The 21,407-nt window shown below is 36.1% G+C and overlaps 1 protein-coding gene across 1 annotated transcript; it reads right to left on the reverse strand.

Annotated features, from left to right (window-relative positions):
• Positions 1 to 11: 11 nt before the first annotated feature.
• On the reverse strand, positions 12 to 19,599 carry pan2 (poly(A) specific ribonuclease subunit PAN2). Its single transcript, XM_032554812.1, has 26 exons — positions 19,469 to 19,599; positions 18,482 to 18,787; positions 18,233 to 18,402; positions 16,756 to 16,876; positions 16,591 to 16,668; positions 15,593 to 15,863; positions 14,178 to 14,523; positions 12,347 to 12,443; positions 10,703 to 10,822; positions 10,505 to 10,624; positions 10,292 to 10,420; positions 9,012 to 9,211; positions 8,779 to 8,927; positions 7,251 to 7,357; positions 7,069 to 7,167; positions 6,888 to 6,976; positions 5,470 to 5,614; positions 5,255 to 5,392; positions 4,199 to 4,258; positions 4,024 to 4,114; positions 3,790 to 3,947; positions 2,760 to 2,903; positions 1,373 to 1,552; positions 1,180 to 1,273; positions 328 to 519; positions 12 to 248 (listed from the first exon to the last, which is right to left on the reverse strand). Exons 2-26 carry the CDS (start codon positions 18,767 to 18,769, stop codon positions 214 to 216), a joined length of 3,621 nt encoding a protein of 1,206 aa, XP_032410703.1. The 5' UTR covers positions 18,770 to 18,787; positions 19,469 to 19,599; the 3' UTR covers positions 12 to 213.
• Positions 19,600 to 21,407: the final 1,808 nt, after the last annotated feature.

A 21,407-nucleotide genomic window follows, 5' to 3' on the forward strand; every position in this document is an offset into this window, starting at 1 on the left:
AATAAAAAAAATTTTAACTTAACACTTTTATTTTGAAATACAAAACATAAAAGAGTGAAACTGTTTGGTCACTGATTCAATAATGAAGCTTCTCCAGTTGAAATGAACTGTACAAACATTCAATATTGCTCAACATAATGCAAAAAGAAATAAGTATAAAACGAGTGGGTTGGTGACAGCGGATCCAGTGTGGCTGTAAGGTCAGAGGTCAGATCACAACCCCATCACTGAGGGAAACACAGCAGCACCTGTTGAAGGTAGGAGACACTCAGTTCAGAGAATTTTCTTAGAAACTGCTCATCTCTCTCTGGTGCCGTTTTGTTCTACCTTGACCGTCTCCAGTATCCGAATCTGGGACTTTCCAGTCCAGCTGGCGGCCTTTTTCGTAGAGTCCCTTCAGGACCTTCCTTACTTCGTCGCTCCCACCTCCGCGGCTGAGCTCCAGGTACTTCCTGTAGAGCTGCAGGGCGGTGCGTGCGTCCTCTATGCTGTCGTGGGTTTCCCCCTGGATGTTGAGATCTAGCGGCGCAACAAAGACAACAATCTGGAATGACCGGTTCTCACAATTCCCACTTCAGCATTCCAGATTTTTCCCATTATTCATTTCCAGTTTGGATATTCCAGAAATGAAGGAGCGTGAGATGAAGGAGCCGGTGCAATTCACTGGAAAAAGTAAAATCTTTTTTTGGTCTATTATATAGTGCACTTATCTACAGAAGAGGATAAAGCCCACTAAAGAAAATAATTCAGTTTTTCTTCTCAGAATTCCGACTTTTTAATCTCGGAATTTTGACTTAATCTCAGTTTCCTTTTTTTTAGATTTTGAATTTTTAATCTCAGATTTTTTACTTTAGTCTCAGTTTCCCTTTTAATCTCAGAATTCTGACTTTTTTTTCTCTCAGATTTTGACTTTAAGCTGAATTTTAATTCTGTGTCAACCTATGTGTAAATCGAAATAAATATCCAAACATTCAACAATGTTGTTAGTATATGAAAATAATCGCAGCATTAAATATAAAACCATGCAGATCTTTATGTTTTCCTCCCATATGGAACCATTTTCTTCAGGCAGTTTTCAACATGGCAGTCGGATAATTTAGTATCAGATTATATATGGATGTTAAGATTTATGTCTGTCACTTCGTCTCTGTGGCGTTTATAAATGCTGGATCATCTCACCTAAATAATACCAAGCGAGGAATCTTAAAGAAATCATTCTCTTCCGGGGCAAATGGAAAAGGTAGACCGTGTCGATGACTTGATCCTTGGGGACCTTAAAGACACCAAATATTCAGAGTTTACATAATAAAAGGTTTTAACATTACATTACTGAATCTGACTCAGGTGGAAATAACTAAATTCCTCAACTTACCAGGAGATTAATGACCCGAAAGTCTTTCTGCAAACCATGGCCGACGAAGCGAACGCCGGTGTCGATGAGGAAGCGAAGCTTTAGGTATGTGGACTTCAGTGTGGTCAAATGTTTGGAGGAAATTTTAGCATCCAGATCTCCTGGTTTGATGCCGGAGTACTGCGTCAAATAGTCGACCACCTAAAAAAAAAAAACTACACCTTAAAACTAGATTCTCCATGTTTTCTGTTCAACGATTGAATGTAATAAGCATAGAAAAAAACCCAAAATGTGCTGCAGTTTACTTAATGCAGGAAGTAGTTTTGAACTCAGCAGCTTAATGCAGTTAGTTGATGCATTTACAGACCAAATGATATGGGAATTTTCAGTTTTGATGCATGTAATTGACAAGAAATATTAATATTTTATTTCAGTGATGGACCGGACCAAAGCAACATAGTGCAGCACATTACTGGAAAAATATTTAAAGTGCAGACACAAGCATAAAAATAAAAATGTTCACTTCTCAGGCCATAAATTTATGATTTTCATATTTCCCATTAGCCACTTGAATTTCAGGATGACGGCCATTTTTCAAGATGGCTGCCAAAACTGAGGACATTGCTGATAGCAAGTTTTACACCAGTCACCAACTGGAAGTAGATTAAGATGTGTGAGAGTCGTCTTAATGGTTAGCTTTAGCTTCTGCTAATTTTTTACGTGTTTAGCAGTGTGGCATTAGCTTTTGCTAATATTATGTGTTCAGTGGATTAGCATTAGCTTCTGCTAAGACTTTTGTGTTTAGCTGTTTGGCTTTAGGTTTCACTAATGTTTTTGTGTTTATCAGTTTAGCATTAGTAAAGCTAAGATTCATGATTAGCTGATTAGTGGTTGGTGAACCTAATTCTTTTGGTTAGCTGTGCCCAAAATAGCTACCGTCGACTTTAGTGCTAACATATATTCTCCATTTTCTCCATTTTGAAAAATGTCCACCAGAAAAAGGAAGCACGAGATAAAGAAAATATATACGATTTCTATGTTTTGAAATATGCAGGCTATTATTTAACACCAAACACAATCATCTAACAAGGTGTTTTCCATGACAACTGTGGTGGCCATCTTGAAAAATAAAAAGTGGATATAATTTCTATGGGGTCAGTTCTGTATGTTTTGACAATACAGTGATAAATATTGGCACATTTACAGTAGAACAAATTTTCATTGAAGACGATGGCGGCCATCTTGAATTTGTCATAGGCTAATACTTTCTTTTTTCCCACATAGCAAGGAACTGGGAACATCTGTACCAAGTTAGGTTCTTGTAAAATACTTTGCTGAAATATTCAGTTGTCTGCCGCACTAATAGGAAACATATAAATGCAGACGAAGGAATCAGGGTGTTGTTCACCTGCTCCTGAGTGGAGATGTAATCGTCGATGAAGGGGACCCCCTCATTGGGCCCCTGGCCCCTCACACAGGTGATCCTGGCTACGGACATCTGACTGGGTTTGATGGTGGACTTGGTGCCGTCACTCCGCAGCTCTGCCTCTTCCTGCAGACAAAGTCAGATCATTCAGTTCATTTTATGATGGTATATTCTAGTATTTTTCTCTAAAGAAGAAAATATTAGAGGATAATGTTTACTGTTATGATAAGGATTAGAAAATGCAAAGTTACTGTTGGACAGAATCAGACATGTAACAGTCCCAGGCATTTGAACAGAAAGCTTCATGTTTTGTCTTGTTTTTGTAAATATCTATAAATTCCCTGGTCTGTGGCAACTGTTTAAATAAAAAGTTAAACTTGAAGGAAAAGTTGTGTTTTATTAAATAACTAATGATTTAATCTCTAATATAATTTACAACAACAAAACGCCAGGTTAGAATTAAGGTTTTCTTTCCAAAACTTCTCAGAGTAAAAAAATTTTAAATCTGTTTACGGAGGTCCGATGGTGGTAAAAATGATCATAATCATTATGATGTTGTTTAATATAATATGAATAGTGATCAGAATTAAGTGTTTAGCTACTTAATTATTATTAGTGAATAGTAATAATATAAAATACAAACTAAGCCCCATAAACATACGAATACAATATAATACTTAATATAAAACTACCAGGAAATCCATCTGTCTGACAATTTGTCCATCCAGCCAGTCATCCATTAATTTGTAAAACCATCCATCGCTCATCCATCTCTCAATCCATCCATCCATTTATTTGATCGTCCGTTCATCCATCCATCTGTCCATCCATCCATCTGTCCATCCATCCATCTGTCCATCCATCCGTCTGTTCATCCATCCATCCATTTATTTGATCGTCCGTTCATCCATCCGTCCATCCATCCATCCATCCATTTATTTGACCATCTGTTCATCCATTCATTTCTCCGTACATCTCTCCATCCGTCCATCAGTCCGTCCATCCCACCCACCTGGTTGAGCGTAACGAACTCGGCGTCCAGTCCCACCAGGTCGCCCGCCTGTGGCATCTCGCTGACCATGAGGGGGATGAAGGTGGCGTGACTCTTCCTCTGTTTCCGAGCCAGCGACGCCTCCGTCAGCAGAACGCTGGCATCGATGGGATTTTTGACTGAAAACCAAACGGTGATCGGATCTGAACCACTTTAAAGTCAAACATAAATCCTGCAGATCAAAGGTTAACTTACTGCGGAGGTCGTATCTGGAGTGGTAGTTCCTCTTGGCGTAGTAGAGGATGGCAGGAACTTTCCAGCTGACGTCAAACTGAGCTGCTTCAGTCTTTAGTCGACAGCAGAGCAGAACATTTATTCTGACAGCAAACAAGATGCTGCATAACAAACTAAACAAGTGGTAAAATCCTACCTTATCAATGGGTTCGATTAGAAAATCATTAAAGAGGTACCACTGCTGGTGTGTGACTCCCTGAAATACAAACATAATTTAAAACCAGGAAGTTTTCTTTTTTTAGTATTTTTTCTTTCTTATTTTCTTTCTTTTTGTTCTTTGGTCTCCAAAGGCGTTTGTGTGTGTGTTGTTTCATTTTTTAAGAGGCTCCCAGTGCCAGAACCGCTTCCTATTTTACCCTGCATGTTAAAATAGGAAAAAAATAGGAAAAAAACAAAAACACCAGGGCTCACAAACACATAAAGCATGTATGACTTTCTGCATCAGTAAACACAACATGATGATTGCGCTACGTGAACTGCCTTCATTACAGGCCTAAACATGTCTTGATTCATTAAAACCCAGCTTTGCTACAAAACACAGTGGCTGAACATAAAATATACAAGTTTTGGTTTGTGATCATCAAAGCCGTTACAGATTTTTGGTTTGATATTTGAATCAGTAACATTCTCTTTATAAAATAAAGTACCCTGTATGCCTAAAATAAAAATAACATTTTATTTTAGGCAATAAAATTTGCAATATTTAAAAAAGAAATTTAAACATCCTTACAAAGTCTTAAATTCATATATCTAAAATTAAGACCTTAAAATGTCTTAAATTAATTAGAAAATATGTAAGTTGACCTTAAAATGTCTTACATTTTGTTTTGACGTGTCTAATCTTGTATGTACTTTTTCCCCCTGTGATGCAGGTCTTAAATGTCATTCATAATGGTCTTAAAAAGTCTTAAATTCTTGATTTAATTGTTTATTTGTATATTTAAGTGCATTTCTAGTATTGTATAAAATAAGCATACGTGGTTTAATGAAGAATCAGCAGACTATGCTAATTTTCTTATTTGATTCATTGATTAATTGTCAGTATAACTGGTTACTAAAATAATTGTTAGTTATCACATAACAATCAAATAAAACTCCATATATGTTTTTGGTTATATTCTGATAAAATATGCGTGCTTACCTTTGAAAGACACTGTGTAACTTTTTTTTTGTTGTTGATGTTTCAGCTTACCTCTTTTCTTTGATGGTATGTCTCGCCCACTTTGATGTGGGCGACCAGGTTTCCGCCGGTGCGAGCGTCCTGGATGTGCGGCACGGTGACCACAAGGTCGTACAGGGAAACCCCGTCCGCCTCATCAGCAGCGCTGATCTACACACAGACATCATAAAGAGTTTGAGCCGCCACAGAAATCTGAACGCCATGATGATAATAGTTTCTACCCTCACTTCATCGCCTTCGGACCAGCTGACAATCTCCAGCCCTTGACTTTTGCTGATGGACATCTTGAGGGTGGCGGGGATCCAGACGTGCCGCAGATCCTCGGCCCGGGTGTCAAAGGTGAAACCCTCCGTGTTGCATATCTCCTCCCCGCTGCGCAAACACGGGAACCCAGAATGAGTTAAATCACACTCACTGATCCAAACAGAGTCGAGTCTGCCGGCTAGCCGCCAGGCAGCAACTACAGTTTATAAATTACATTCATAAATATGTAAAATTCTTCCAATTTCTTCATCTTTATGATGTAAAATTGCTGAAAATGACCCTTAACCTTTAACGAAAATATGAAATGATCACCCTGGGAGGGTGTCCAGTCGGCTGTTTTACAATTTTGATAAAAATATAAACCGTAATGTTTTAAATAGCTTTATAACAAACGCTGGTTTAAGCAGTTTTATTTTTATGTAATGAATGATTTTTTTACGACAAATGGCAATAAAAATAAAGAGATATTGTTGTAAATCTATTTTTTGTTGGAATTACGTTATTTACTCCTTTGAACGGGTAAATATACTTTACAACTGCTCTTCTTTTGCTTGCTTTTCTTTTAAATTTATTTTGTTTGTATGTATCTATGTTTATTTATTTTTTTATTACACTATGTTTAATAAAGTCAAACTAACAAAATTTTCATTTTCCATAAATTTCAGCCTCCCACATCCCATCTTCTTTTCTGCAAAAGTTTTATGTTTACCTGTATTTTAAAACCTAAAGGTAAAATAAATTGGGGTTCTGTAAAAATGACCACAAATTTCTAGAAGTAGATATTTATCAAAAATTTAACGTTTTTTAAAGCTAATCTAACATTCCCGGCTCTAAGTAATCTTATTTAGCTGGACTAACGTAAATGTGGCTCTTTGCATTACAAACCTCTGGTTTTGGTGTTAATGGTGGTTCTAGTTCTAGTATTTTTGATTTGAATTGCATTTGATTTCTTGCAGTTTGGCTACAAATATCGACTTCTGTTTCAGAATATTTCTTTTGTTGTGTTTCTTAGACTTTTAAAACCAAACTGATAAGGGTTTCCAATCCTGATATGTCTTCATTTTAAACTTTTTTTTCCCAACACACTTCATGTACCATTACTTTAACTTACCTTGTTTCAGCTAACAGCTCTCTTATTGAAATTTGATTCAAATTCAAAAATATTTCATTGATCCCAAAGGGAAATTTAATTAAATTGGCATCTTGTTTCCAGGTGCAACAGCTCAACTAGGTTTACAATTAGACTTGCTAAAGAATGATTTTATTTATTTTTTTGTTTTGTTTTTGCTGTTATAAAGTCAAAGAGCTGAACGTTCCCTCCAGTAAGTTATTGCATACTTTTGTAACAGAAAAACAAGATGAGCAATCAAAGGTGTCATACTCCAAGCACCACTCTGTAGGCATGGGTGGCGGCTCAGGACGCTTTGCAGGCTCCATGGCCTCTTTCTGCATGGCCTTATTGTAAGCACACTGTAAAGATAAACAAAAAAAATCCCCATTATCTAAGTGCAAATAAAACTCCCTGATGAATCACAAAGGAAAACAAACTAAGATTTGTTCACCTCTGCCTGAACTTTCCAGAACTCGGCCTCTTTAGCGCTGTTTACTTCGCAGTTTATGACCAGGACATCCGGCAGACACCTTATGTTGCGTGTTTGAACCTGCAACGGAGAACAAAAACATCGTAACGCCACAGAGTCGACTTTAGGTGTAAGTTCATTTAATGTACTGAGATTTAACTCACTGTGGGCTGGTACTTCTCACAGTTTTCACACCATGCTTGAGTGTTTTGCTCCAAACAGATGCTTCTCTTCAGAATCTCAGCAAAGTCACACTCCTTTATTGTTTTATCTACAAAATCACAATGAAATTAATACTCTTTGCTACATAAGAAAAAATGTTGACACTAGGGATGCAAAAAATGTATCAACTTAAGTTTAATTGTCGATTAATAGTTGATTAAATAATTATATCACAAAATTAATAGATTAGTTCCAATATATTAACTAATAACGTCCGCTGCCTTAGACCTTCTTTAAGTGTTGTAGTTCCGCCGCCATCCACCAGAGGGCGCCGCGGGTCATTTTAAGCGGAGGCAGGAACAAAGATGGCGCTATCAGCAGGAAAATAAAACGGTCTAAACGGAGTTTGTTGCGCAAAAGGCACTTTATGTCATTCTGTTTTGAAATATAAACACACAAGCTCCTTAAATTATCAACTTAATAGCGCGTATTCAACCGAACTGCATGACGGAGTCATCTCACACAAAAATGATTGATGTGCTAGTGCTACGAAGGCGAGATAAAATATAAACGAATGACGCAACGCAGAAAAATGATTACTAGTTTTATAATTTGCTTATTGTTGATTTTGAGGGCTTCCCTAAACAGAGGTGGGTAGAGTGGTCAAAAATAGTCAAGTGAGAATAGCCGTCCAAGAAATCACAAAAGTATGAATAAAAAAGTACTAAGTGATCAAAACAGTCATTTAATAATTAAAAATGACATCATCAGAAGGACTAAAATATAAATTTATTTGAGAATTTTGGTATTTTAAAAATCTAAATTAAAATAATTTATATAACAATGCAAAATAACACAATCAGGTTTAAAAAAAAATACAAATTAATTTCTTTCGATATAATAAAGCTTCAACAAAAACTGCAGGTGTGTGTCTCGTGAATTGTTGGTTAGAACAAAGTAAAGTTACTCTGTGTAGAGAATCCAGAAATTTTACTCAAGTATTAATAGTGATACTTCATAATGAAAGCAAAAAGTACAATGTAGTAATAGTGATCCTAAACATTAATAAATGTAAATAGTTACCACCCAACTTTAGTCACGAATAAATGCGCTTCTTGGAGTTATAACTAGTCCTTTAAGAGCCACAGACTGTATTTCTTTATGAATATCTCTCTGTTCATGGGGAATTAAGTGTTTCACATATTTTGTTCTTTTCATCTTTTATTTTTCTATCCAGCAACTTTAGAGGTTGATGTTTTGTTATGTTTTATAAAAATGTCTAAATTTAATAATGCAAGAAAAACCGAATTTTCTGTTTATTAAGCCAGTATTTAATAGAGCGGACACAAATTAATGCTAAAATGTAATTGTATTTTTGTCTAATTCAGTGCATTATGAGAAATTTAGCCCTTTTCGTACAAGAGAAAATGGCCGCTCATCAATTAACCGTTAGATGACCGTTACGGTCAATGAACTCGTTAATCAATAACTTGCATCCCTAGCTGATACTGATGGATGTGGGAAACTCACCCTGGGAGTTCTGCTCTGGGTAATGCATGGTGAAGAGCAAGGTGAGCGAGGATCGCACCGTTTCCTTCCCACAGCGGCACAGGCTGCTGTTCTCCACCTCACAGCCAAACAGCTTCCCGATGGCCGACTCAGCAGAGGAGCCCAGAGAGCTGACACCAGTTAAAAAAAACATTTATTTTTTTCCTGTTTGGACCAGAGCAGAACCACCGTTGAGGTAGAAGTTGACCTCTGACCTGCTGCTGACCCCCCTGTAGGCCTGCGGGCCTTCCTGCTCCTGAGTCTCCTGGTGAAGCTGGGTGAGGATGAAGCGATTCCAGCTCTGGATCAGGCGTCCCAGTTTGGCTTTCCCAGTTTGCTCATCAGAGTCGGCGAGGATGAGACCGAGAGCCGAGGCTTCAGGGATGGTACGAAACGCGCGGAGGAAGTTACTGGCCTAGAAATGAGGAGCTGGACGGTTAGGAAACCTACGGCTGCAGGGTGAGATTATTTTAGTAAATGTTGGAAAGATTGACGAGTTTCAACACATTTTACAAGTTTTCCAGAATGAAGTTAAACTTTTTAGTCAATTTAATGTAAAATAGAACAATGAATTTAGAGCAGATGCTCCTACAGTGGTCAAAGATTAAATACTGAACCTTCAGCAAAAACTAGAGGAAAGATCATAAGGAAACAAAAAAGGAATGTAACAAAGGAAGGATGTATGGAAGGGTAAAGGAAGAGAGGAAGGAAGTATAATAAGAAAACAAAAAAGGAAGAAAGATGATAAAGAAACAGAGGAAGGAACGATTAATAAATGGATGATAAGGAAAAGGTAAGATGAAGAGGAAACAAAAAATGTAGGAAACAAAGGAGGGAGGGATTGATGGCAGTGGAAAGAAAGTGAAGAAGGAAGCATGATAAGGAAACAAAAAAGGAATTAAGGATGGATGGATGGAAGGGGAAAGGAAGTTGACAAGGAAACAAAACAAGGAAGGAAACAAAAGAGGATGGAAACAAAACAGGGAAGGATGGATGCATGGGAGGGGAAAGAAAATGAGGGAGGAAGGATAATAAGGAACCAAAAATAAAAGGAAGGAAGAATGAATTGGTGGATGGACGGAAGAGGAAATAAGTAATGAAGGATGATGAGGAAGCAAAAAAAGCAATCGAAGGAAAAAAAGATGGATGGACTGGCAATAAGGAAACAAAAAAGGAAGGAAGGGTAGACAGATAGAATGAAAGAAGGATGAGAAGGAAACAAAAAGGAAGGGAAGAAGGAAGGATAATAAGAAGGAATGAAATATGAAGGAATGAAAGAAGGAGAGAAACAAAACAAGCTGAGCAGATAAAGAAAAAGACAGAAGTGAGAGAAGGAAACAAGGAAGAAAAAGAAAAGAAACATGATGGAAGGAGGAATAAACTGAAGTTTAAACTATAAACAAAAACTAATTTTCTTTTTTCTTACTCATTCAGAACTGTAAATACTTTTCCTGCCTGACATTTCCTAAATGTTGGGTCCTGAATAAAAGCGAACCTGACACGGATCTCCTCGTGACAAATCCAGCATGTGGAAGAGGAAACCCAGCTCACAGGCCAAACAGAACTCCTTCTGACACAAATGGTTCTGCACCAGACACCTGATCGGCTCCAGGAAATACAACACCTGAAACACCAAAACGAACAGCAGCAGCAGCGTTAAAAACACGACTCTACACAAAACCTGGACCGGAGCGCTCGCGTCCTTTACCTGGATCATACAGTTACAGTAGGCGTTGGGGATGTGAGGCTCGAGACCCGCAAACAAAGTTCTGTTGTAATGTTTGAAGTCAAAGTCCTCCAATCCAAGTTTGGAGTATTTAATGGTGACCTGGAACAGAACAAACACGTTTAGAAGAAGTTTTCTCCAAACGAACAGAATAAAAGCTGTTTTATTAGCTTCTCCCACCTTCCTGTACTTCTTGGGCACCATGCAGAGGTGCGGCTCTTCGTCACGTCCGATGGGCGACTCTGGAACCTGGTTGTAATTATCGTAATCGAGCTCCACGTCTTTAATCTTATAAGGAACCTGAAATCAACATGTTACATTACAAAAAAAAATTAAACAACAGCCAAATGTTTATGTATAATCTTCAATTATTGAAGTAACTGTCAACTAATTTAGAAATAGATTTTTAACTGGAGCATACAGACTAAAAAAAAAGGGCAATTTAATAAAAGAACCACAGTCAGAGTGGTAATTAAATAAAAACTGTTGCATTTAAGATAAAAAACTTTCTCTGTCTATAAATTCGTTTGACTCAAATCTCCTCTAGTTGCATTTTTTAAAAAAAATCTCCGTTCAGACCATTTTGCATCCAATTATCAATTTGTTAATCCAAAAATAATCAACAGATCAACCCTACACTGTATTGATTTCAAGTCAAGCAGGAAGAACTGAGCTTTTCACATGTTGATGTTAAATGTATTTTTTAGCTGCAGATTCATCTTTTGCTACAAATTATCAAGCGTTCACTAAAGAAATTATATTTTATTGCATTTTAGGCAATAAAATTTTTATTTTTTCTTTTAAAAGTAAATTAATTTTGTTCATTTGTATCTTTTAATGTATTTCTAATATGGTACTAAACAGGATTTAAGGGGTTAAATGTAAAATCTGCAAAATGTGCCAAATTTTTGTTCGATTAGTCAAGTCAAAGTTTATTTATGTAGCACATTAATTTTTAAAAGTGCTATGTAAAAATACCATATAAATATTGATTAATGTTACATAAATGCAACAGCCTCAGCTGACCAATGTACTTCACAATAAATGCAACTTTATAGATAGATAAATAATAAAATAAGAAATAAAATTAAGTTTTATTTAAAAAAAAACAATACGATAATAAAACTGGCACTAAAACATCATGTGACTATAAATACAGAAACTAATAATACAAACAAAAACTAAAACATACTTAATTTCAGTTGCAGCAATTTCCCCCAAATTAAAATCAATTAAGTACTATTTTTTCCTTTATTTTAAATGGTGGTGAAGGGAAAAGAAATACGTTTTCAGTCTGGACTTATCAACTAATTAATTAATTGATAGAATAACTGATTGTTAAAATAATCGTTACCTGCAGTCCTAATTTATTTATTTACACTTGTTGGCACGCTTAATAATCTTTAATCCTGGTAAACAAATTAAAATTCCTTTAAATAAATGATATTGTTTTATGCACTAGCATAGAAAGCCTCGATAAACACTGATGTGTCTCTTACTACTTTAATGATTTAATCAATATCTTCAGGTGGAAAAGATCAATATAGGCTACAGTGCCAAAAAATAGATTGTGCTTTTAAAAAGCATAAATATTTTCATATTTGTTTTTATACTAAATTTAAGTTGTGGATTACTAATTAGAAGTTTCTAAATGTGCTGATTAATTTTAAAAAGTACAGAACACATTTTATTATTTAACTTATTTAATAGGGATTTCTTAGAGTTGTTAATATTTGTGGCACTGCTGATTCCATCAAATAAACACCTAATAAAACAGGGATTATTTTGAACTCAGGAGGAGAATTTAAAGTAGTTTTTTCCTGCCTGGTTTCGAGGGCGTGTTCGAGGATTTGGTGCATAACCGATGAAACCGACGGTTTTCATGGTGCGCAGGATTTCTGGGTCGACCGGAGGAGCTCGCCTGTGGAGAGAAACGAGTTTTCAGATGTTTTATCACGCAACACCATGACTAAAACCACCACTCTGACGTCTGCTTTATGCACACTGTTGCTAAATCTCAGCCATTTCTTCCCCATATCTGTGTTGTTTCTCCTTTTTGTTGAGTATGTAAAATAGAAACTGTAAATAATGTCACTTGCAATAGAACAATAAAACTCAAGCATCAGTTCCACATTTACGTAATAATATGAAGCCAGGATCCAGTTACGTTTTTCGTTTTGGTTCCTTTGTATGACTTCACAAACATGTAAAAATGAGACTGATTATGTTACGTTTTCCTTAATAGTCAGCTGACCAATAAACAATAAAAAAGCACAATCTACTTGTGATTTCTGCTAGTTCTTTCCCACTTCCCTTTGGTTTCTGTGGCACAATGCCCCAAGTTCACTGCTTCCTGTTGTACATCTTGAGAAAGAAGTCGAGAATGTTGAGTTTTATTCATACCAAAGTCTGAACTCCTTCCTAAAACATGATGGGGAATGTTGCATTTAGCCACACCATATTTATCAGGAAGCATCTTCTGCCTTTGAGCATCATTTTTAACCTTTTAACTGTGTTTTTCCAGGAACCAGGGTCTTTTTTAGGTGCCCTCCTCTATGCCCTTGTTTGCCCAACAAAAGGGATCAGGTACACAGTTATTTTAATATGAATATCTACCTGAAAAAATATGTTTTGCAAAGAAGAATGGGTAAAAATGCCAGTCTCCAGCTGTTAAGAGACGTACTGCAAAAAATCTGCAGCTGAGAAATGACTCAGAGGAGATGAATACTATGGAGTGATTTTATGATTTGTAAAAAAAACAACAACTATGTATCATTTTCCACAGTTAGATATTATTTTGTGTTTGTTTAACACATAAAACCCAAAGTAGATTGAATTTTGTGGGAGTATTGTGACAAAATGTGAAAAAGGTCAAAAGGAGCCAAAACTTTTACAGTAAATTATAAAGAAAATCACTCAGAAATCTCTGAGTGATTTGTAATTGTAAGATATTCTTAATATAAATAATAAAAAATTCACAGCTTTAGATTAACAATGACTCAGAATATTTCCAACACTATTATGATCAACAGCGGAGAAATGATGCCACAAAATTTATTGGACAATTTAAAAAAAGTATGTTGCCACAGCTGTTACAGGCCATGCATGCTGTGCATCTGCAACCATAAATGCTGTTCAATAACAGCAGCAATGCCACCAATGCAACGTTATGCAAAAGCTCTGAAGATCCACTCACATCGGGATGATAAATGCTTGAAACTGAAACTAAAACTGGAAGCTTGAAGTAATTTGGTTATTGCTAATCAATTTAATATTTCATTCCAGTATGGTGAGTTGAATCTTAAATAAATATAAATAAAATGGTGATATCTCAGTCTGATGCAGCAGAATGTTGTGATCCCAATACACATGTACTATTCATACTGGTAAAGACAAGATGACACGTTTCCCATCTCATAGATGAAATAATCTGCCACTGGAATTAGTACCTTTTATCAATATGGCTGAAAAGTTACTTTTAAGTTTTATTTCAAGCGTGCCAAGATATTTGCGCTAGAAACTAGAACAAACATACTTGGTAAGATTTTATATTTTTGAAGTGAGACACACATTTCAATGGATTTCATCTGCAAACCTTAAATCTCAGATCTTAGCAGAAATGCGACAGCAGCTGTTGCCTGTGATCAGATCTTACCTGGGACTTGGTGTAGACAGGGGAGTGGGCCAGTCTGACAGCAGCGGTTCGGTGCTGGTTAGCGGCATAGGAATGAGAGAAAGGGGCAGGAGGTCGTGATTCCAGTCCAGCTGAGGCAACGTGTCCACCAGACAGGGCAGAGGAAAGTCTGTTTCCCGAGAGTAGTCATTGAAGGAGACCTCTGGGACGTCAGACCACAGGTGCACACACCCACTCGAGTCCCCAAAGGCCAAGGCTTGTTTGCTCGACGAAACGTCGAAGCTCATGAGCAGCTGACCGACAGTGTTGACGTGGAAAATGTCCGCCACGTTGGCAAGACCAGTGGGCTCACAGAACTGGCACTGACCTGGAGAAAGAATCAGGAAGTGGACAGCTTGGACACTCAATAAGATGACTGAATGTTTAAAAAGAAACTCGCCATTTGTACACTTTTGCCACAGTAAAATTCAAGAATTTTTAAGGTGAGTTTCAAACTTTTCCAGCACCAGACTTTGGAGATTAAAACAATTCAAATGAATTAAAAATCAGAGTTTCAATTCAATATTATATAAGATTTAAATTCTGTTTTGTGGGAATATTTTACATTCTACAGGTGATGCAAGGTAAACAAAAAAATAACAAAATGTTGTTTTGAAATGTCTCTCACACTCATCCTGAACACCTGACTGCTCCTAGAAAAAATAACTAATTTTACAAAAAAATAAAATCAAGCCATTTCAATAATGTATGATATAAGCCAACCTTTATTTAAATTACACACATCATTAAGTCTGTAAGAAATTAGGAATATCGGTAACATTGACACAATCCAAACAAATTAAATGCATAAAGAAAGTCACAAAAGATTTTCTAAAAAATGTCCTTACTGTGTTTTGAGGCATTTAGCAATTTCTATTTAATTGTTATAATTTCTAAATAATATTTAAATTGTAAATCATTTCTATTTAATTATTACTACTACTACTACTAATCATCATAATAATAGCAAATTATAATTTATAATTGTATATATTATTATATTAATTATAATTAATAATTATTACGATTCATTCTAATTATAATAATAATAATTATTATTTAATAGAAATAATTTTGGTCATTCTAACTGAATTGAAACAAGAAAAATTTGCTTTAATTTAAATTCAAATATGAAGATAAAAATGTGTCTTTTTATTCTATGTATGAAAATAAATTACATTTTCTAATTTTATTCTTTTAATCAAGCCTAAAATTATAAAACTGTGTAGTTTGAATATCAAGCACTTTTAAGGACTTTCTGCAGAAATTAAGCACATTCCAAACATTGAAAACACCTAATTGGAATTCAACCATTTTCAAGGATTTCAAGGACCTGTACAAACCCTGGAAGGAGGACGACGGAGTTCAACAACAGCTTCAGTTTGTGGGTGAAATACCTGTCTGTGAGATGATGACCAGGCGGGATGTGTAGGTGGGAATGAAGCGCAGGAAGAGGGGATCCACGTGGACCTGAAGCGGAGTAACAGCTCGCATCATGCGGAGGTCGTAGACCATCAAGAAACGGTCGCAGGCCAACCCGTTCAGGCCTCGACTGGAGAAACCGCACGCAGCCAGGAGGTTTCCGTGAACGTCAAAGTCCGACAGGCTGCCGGAAAACGCGTCAAACTCATTCTCCGTCTTAAAGGTGCGAAGATCTCGAAGGGTGACCTGTTGCAAGAGGTTTGCAAATGTGAGAAACAAAAATGGACCAAAGCATCTTTTTTAGGGCTGAAACGATTAATCAAATTATTTAAATAATAGTCAACTAATTCAGTAATCAATTAATCATTATCTGGCATGTACAGAACAACACACTTAGAACATATATTTAGCCAAAATGTAAAAAAAAAAAATTTATATACATATATTTTACATTCAAGATAAAAAACTAACTTTTGTTTGTGAATATTTTTTACCCATAATTCCTCAAGTGGCACAATTTTAGTTTCGTCTGATTCAAATTCTGCAAAAAAATCTCCAATTAAGCACCTTTTGATATCTGATTATTTATCAGTTAATCCAAAAAATAATCAACAGATCAGCCATCCACTGTATTTCTGTTAAGTCCAATACAACACTTCCACATATTAATGTTGGAAGTGTATTTTCAATTTTGTTGCATTTGATCAAGCGTTGTTCCTAACAGTAATGTTGCTATTGTATTTTAGGTACTGAAATGTTTATTTTCTTACTTAAAAATGTATTGAATTTTTTGTTTATTTGCTTATTTTAATGTATTTCTAATATTGAATAACAAATTGTCAGAATGTGTCAATTTACTTATCAGATTAATCGTTTAATCATCAGAATAGTCAATAAAATAGTCATTTACTAAAATAAATGTTAGTTGCAGCTCTAATGTTTTTTAAAACCAGCACCCTGGAGGACTCCTCACCTTGCCGGATGTGTGGCCACAGAAGAAGAAACGACTCGTTTGACGCATTATTGCGACTCCAGGTATCTCAACTGTAAACTAATATACACACAAACAGTAAAAAGACAATGAAATGAGTTCAAACTTCTCTCATAGTTAATTATGAGTCCCATAAAATGCTTCAACCTTTTGAGTTTCTTGAACTGTGTTCAGATCAACTTCTACAACGTAGTTCTGTAATCCCCCCATGAGCAGAGTGTTGTTATCCGTCATCAGGAGACTATGCATATCAGCTCCTTCCTCCATCCTGAAAAACATGTCAGCTCATTTTAAAACCTTCACTGCAACATGTTGTGTTCAATCACCACATGGTGGCAAATTCAGCTGCAATCCTAATAACTTGGATGCAATATTTGAATTGAATTTCATACTTTACTTTGCATCACGTTGTTCAGCTGTTTGGTCTAGAGCAGTTTCTGGTCCTGCATGTTTTTGTTCTCTCTCTGGTTTAATGATGCCTCATTAGAAGGCCTAAGAAGAACATTGACATGCTGAAAAGGTTGTTACTACCAGCAGGGAGAGAACTAGAACATGCAGGATGCCGGCCCTCGAGGACTGACTTTGGACACCACTGGTCTAAAAAACATCTGGATGAACGGCAAAAAACTTCAAAAAGCATGTGGATAAATGGCAGGTAGTTCAAAATAAGGCTGCAATGGGCGTGCCGTGGTGGCGTAGGGGTTAGCGTGACCCATATTTGGAGGCCTTGAGTCCTCGACGCGGCTGTTGCGGGTTCGACTCCCGGACCCGACAATATTTGCCGCATGTCTTCCCCCCTCTCCTCCCCCATTTCCTGTCAGCCTACTGTCATATAAGGGACACTAGAGCCCACAAAAATACCCCCTGGAGGGGTACAAAAAAAAATAAGGCTGCAATGCTAGAACTGGGATGTCATTTTATAACGAATGTTAATTTCATTCATCAATGCTGATCGTGGATGAAAATCTGTGACAGGCCAGCTTGCAGCTTTTTTCTCTTTTTGCACAAAATCTGGACTTCACATAAACTGCTTTTAAAACTAAAAACTAGACGAGCCTCTACTGTTTTGTAACTATTTAGAGCCGTTGCTTACTACAACATGTTGCCTTCTGTAACTACATTAATTGCTAATTATGTACATTTTAAAAAGAACCTCAAAAAATCTATAACATAATGGATGAATTTTATACTCAAAGTAAATTATTTTTTAACTATCTTAGAAATGTTGTGTTTTAATTTTGTTTGTGTGTTTTAAGGTATTTCATGATTTCCTTTTACACTGGTTGTAAAATGTTAAGGTTATTGAGGCGGTTGATTTGAATTTTGTGGTTTATTTTGTTTGTGTTTTTAGGTATTTCTTTTTTGTAATGTTTGTAAAAGTGTGACTTTATTGTAATGTTTGTGGTATGGACTGCAGGAAGGATAGTCTCTACTTTAATAGAGACTGATGAGAATCCTTAAATAAAGAAATAAACAATAATAAAAAACAATCTATCAAATAAAATCCCAATAAAAAACATTGAAGTGTGTGGTTGGTGCATGGAAAAAACAGGAAAAGCTCAAGCAAGCTGTTTGTAGTAAATCTATTACTGTCAGTATAATAAACATTTATTGCATCACTTACGGGTAATCAAACATAACAAGGCCTCCTCTAGTGTAGCATTTGAGGTTGTTCTTAGAGAGGAACAACACCCCCGTCTCCAAGCTCTGAATGTGTCGGATGTCATCTGTGGCGTGGACTTGGAAAGAAGAATGGCGGCCCATTGTCGGCCCAAAATACGACGTGACATGGCCCTACGGAGAGGAAATTATGAAAGACGATTAAACATAATAAATGTAATAAAATTAAGCAGTAGGTACTTCAGGATCTCACTCTGTGGTTTCCCATCCACAGCATCTCCTCTTGGAGATCAAAATGGGTTGCGGTGACCGGGATGCCAACTTCTGAGACCACGCTGTGGAGCTCAGAGAACACGCCCTCCATCAGGTGCACCGGCTCAGGGACCGTCACAGCCAGCCCCTCCGGGTCCAGCTCCACGCCCTGCAGCAAGCTCGGGTTGAGGTGCGGGTCCAGGGCGGGCTCCAGCCGGGCCTCCAGAGTCCCATGAAGGCCGGCTGGGTACTCACCCATCCCAGGGTCCAAACCCTCAAAGTTCATCATGGGGGGAGCTACGGCAGCCTGTAAGGAGAATCAAAGCTTGATTTAAACACATAGCACATTTGTCAATATGTACTCACAAATCAATCAACTAGCAATTACTTTAGTCATCGATTAAATTATTATTCTTACGGTTAATTGATTAATCGGATACAAACATTGGCACATTCCGTAGATTTCTTTTCTTCAATATTAAAAGTACACTATCGCAATGGTTGGTAACTGTTATACAAGTGTTTTATTGTTATATTAAGATTTTAGAAGGTTCAAAAAGACAACAGTGCTACCATGTGTCACTGTGCAGCACCACAAGCAACGTTTTTACTCACTAAAACCTGAGATTTAAAGAATTTGTACGTAGTTTTGCACCATCAAGTTAGAGTTTAACTAGTATATACGCCAGTATCTGGAAAAGAAATGATCAGAATCCCCCTAGTTTGAGAAGATTGTGTTTTCAAAGATGGGATTTGACTTCGGCTTTAACCGCCCACAGCAAATAGACATTATGTATCAATCTAAAAGTGGCGTAATTAATAAAACTGCAAAATTAGCGGATAGCTAGTTGGACTAAAATTAGCATCGGTTTGCACTCAGTTGCACATAATGAGATTATTTACACCAAAAACAACTTTACTAATAATATGCTTAGGAAGAATCTTTCAAATAAAATCCATAAAATGCAAATACAAAGCCTTAACGAACCTTTTATTGAAACTTTTTGACATGTAGCTGCCCATGCTAACTGCTCACAACAACAATAACACGGAAACGTTTCCGGAGCAAACCGCGGTGCGTTCAAGAGCAGCAGAACTTCCAGGTTCATCCTGTTCCAGAACGCCAAGGAGATGTTAACGGGATTACCGCCACCTACTGGACTGGAAGAAGAGACTTTAGGGAGGAAAGGAGGAAATACTACTGTACAGTACATGTATTACTACAAACAATAATAATAATAATAATAATAATAATAATAATAATAATAATAATAATAATAATAATAATAAAGAAATAAAGGAAGAAATAAAGAAAAATGGGAAAGGAAAACAAAAGAAACAAACACATTTTAAAATAAATAAATATATTAATACATTTGTTAATATTAAATGTACAAATCAATGTTTTTAACAAAACAATTACTCATTACTCAATCCTATAACATTTCCTTGCAATATAATTGAAAAGAATGTAAAGAAAAATACATCAATCAATAAAATGATAAAAACTAATTCCAGAAAATTGACTAAAATTTCCCTAAATCAAGTAGAAATTACAACATAAATGACTTCAAACTCTGATTAACATTGAGTTAAAATCTATTGTATAAAAACTCCCCTTTTAGTTTGGTTTTAAAGCATTTAATAGAGTTTGAAGAGTGAAGAGTGGTGACAGATTAATCTCTTCTATACTTTGCTCATTAAGTTACTTTTTTAATTTAACTTTTTTCCCCTTTACAATTGTAGCTCTGAGTAGGCTGTGTGTAAGAGCTAAAATTATCACTGCCACAAAAGAAAACACACATCTGTGTATTTTATTTTATTTTTTTACAAGACGTACACAGGTCATTTCTGAGCAATCACTATAGCCGTATCAGAAGGGTTTGTTTACTTAGGTCGAATAAAAAACCCAGGTGCTAGGCAGGTGCTGGTAACACAGTGACCTTAAAGCATCTTTGTGGAAAAGTAATATGATGAGGAAATTTAATCTCACACAGTCGGTGACGGTTTATGACGTAATTTATGGTTCTATGTCAGAACAATGACGTCACAAAGCCGAAAATGTTTTGTCTTAAAGATTCAAACAGCAACTTGTTGGAAATTATGAACTGATGTTCTACTAATTTACAACTATTTATATTTCTTCTCCATGCGCTATGTTATTCAATTCTGAAATATTAGTCAGATGAATTATGTGAGTTTTTATTATTAGATTTATTTTTATTATTATTGTCCCAGACTTCCATCTCCATGGCAACGCTAAGGCGCAGCGGCTCTACTTTTAACCCTTTGTGGATGTCAGGACTATTATTAATCAAACAGTGCTCCGCTGATTGCTACACATGTTATCTATAGCTAATTTTAGACACCGGAGATCCTTGTTTATTTGCTCATTGGTTTAGTTTTATTACACAAGCAAATAAAAAGAACAAGAGCAAATATTGTGTTAAAAAATAATTCAATCTAAAATGAGGCAAAACCTCTGCAGGAAGTAGTACATGAGAGCAGTTAGTTTTTATTAGTAATACTATATTTGATATGCAAAAAAATGTATCAGATCATTTTGATGTATAAATATTTTGTTATTGAACACATTTTTGTTACTTGTGGTTTAAATACAGACTGCAGAATGAATTAAAGGTCTAGATTTTTGTCCCTTTACAAAATGGACAAGAATTTTAAAAATTTTCCCAGGAAAACAGTATATTCCACCTGCTGTAATTTTCTTTTAACTTCATTCAATAATTCTTTGGTAATCTGAAATAAATTAGAAGCCACGGAAACCTCTTCATCTGTTACAGGATTTCAGACAAACAAACAGATGACATACGAGGTCTTCCCCCATGCAAAACAAAATTTTTAGTAATCGCCAATTGCAACTTGTCCACTTAGTCAGATCAGATCATCACCCGTCATTATCATCACAC

This window comes from Xiphophorus hellerii, chromosome 1 (assembly GCF_003331165.1).
Source record: "Xiphophorus hellerii strain 12219 chromosome 1, Xiphophorus_hellerii-4.1, whole genome shotgun sequence".
Classification (NCBI taxonomy): Eukaryota; Metazoa; Chordata; class Actinopteri; order Cyprinodontiformes; family Poeciliidae; genus Xiphophorus; species Xiphophorus hellerii.

What these genes read in the sequence shown, in the direction of transcription:
- pan2 (XM_032554812.1), bottom strand. Translation starts at nt 18,769, where the DNA reads ATGATGAACTTTGAGGGTTTGGACCCTGGGATGGGTGAGTACCCAGCC. An exon ending in CTTGTTATGTTTGATTACCC is followed by an intron (nt 16,877 to 18,232) that starts GTAAGTGATGCA and finishes CATGTTTTTCAG; the next exon opens with GATGGAGGAAGGAGCTGATA. An exon ending in CACGAGGAGATCCGTGTCAG is followed by an intron (nt 9,212 to 10,291) that starts GTTCGCTTTTAT and finishes CCTCATTTCTAG; the next exon opens with GCCAGTAACTTCCTCCGCGC.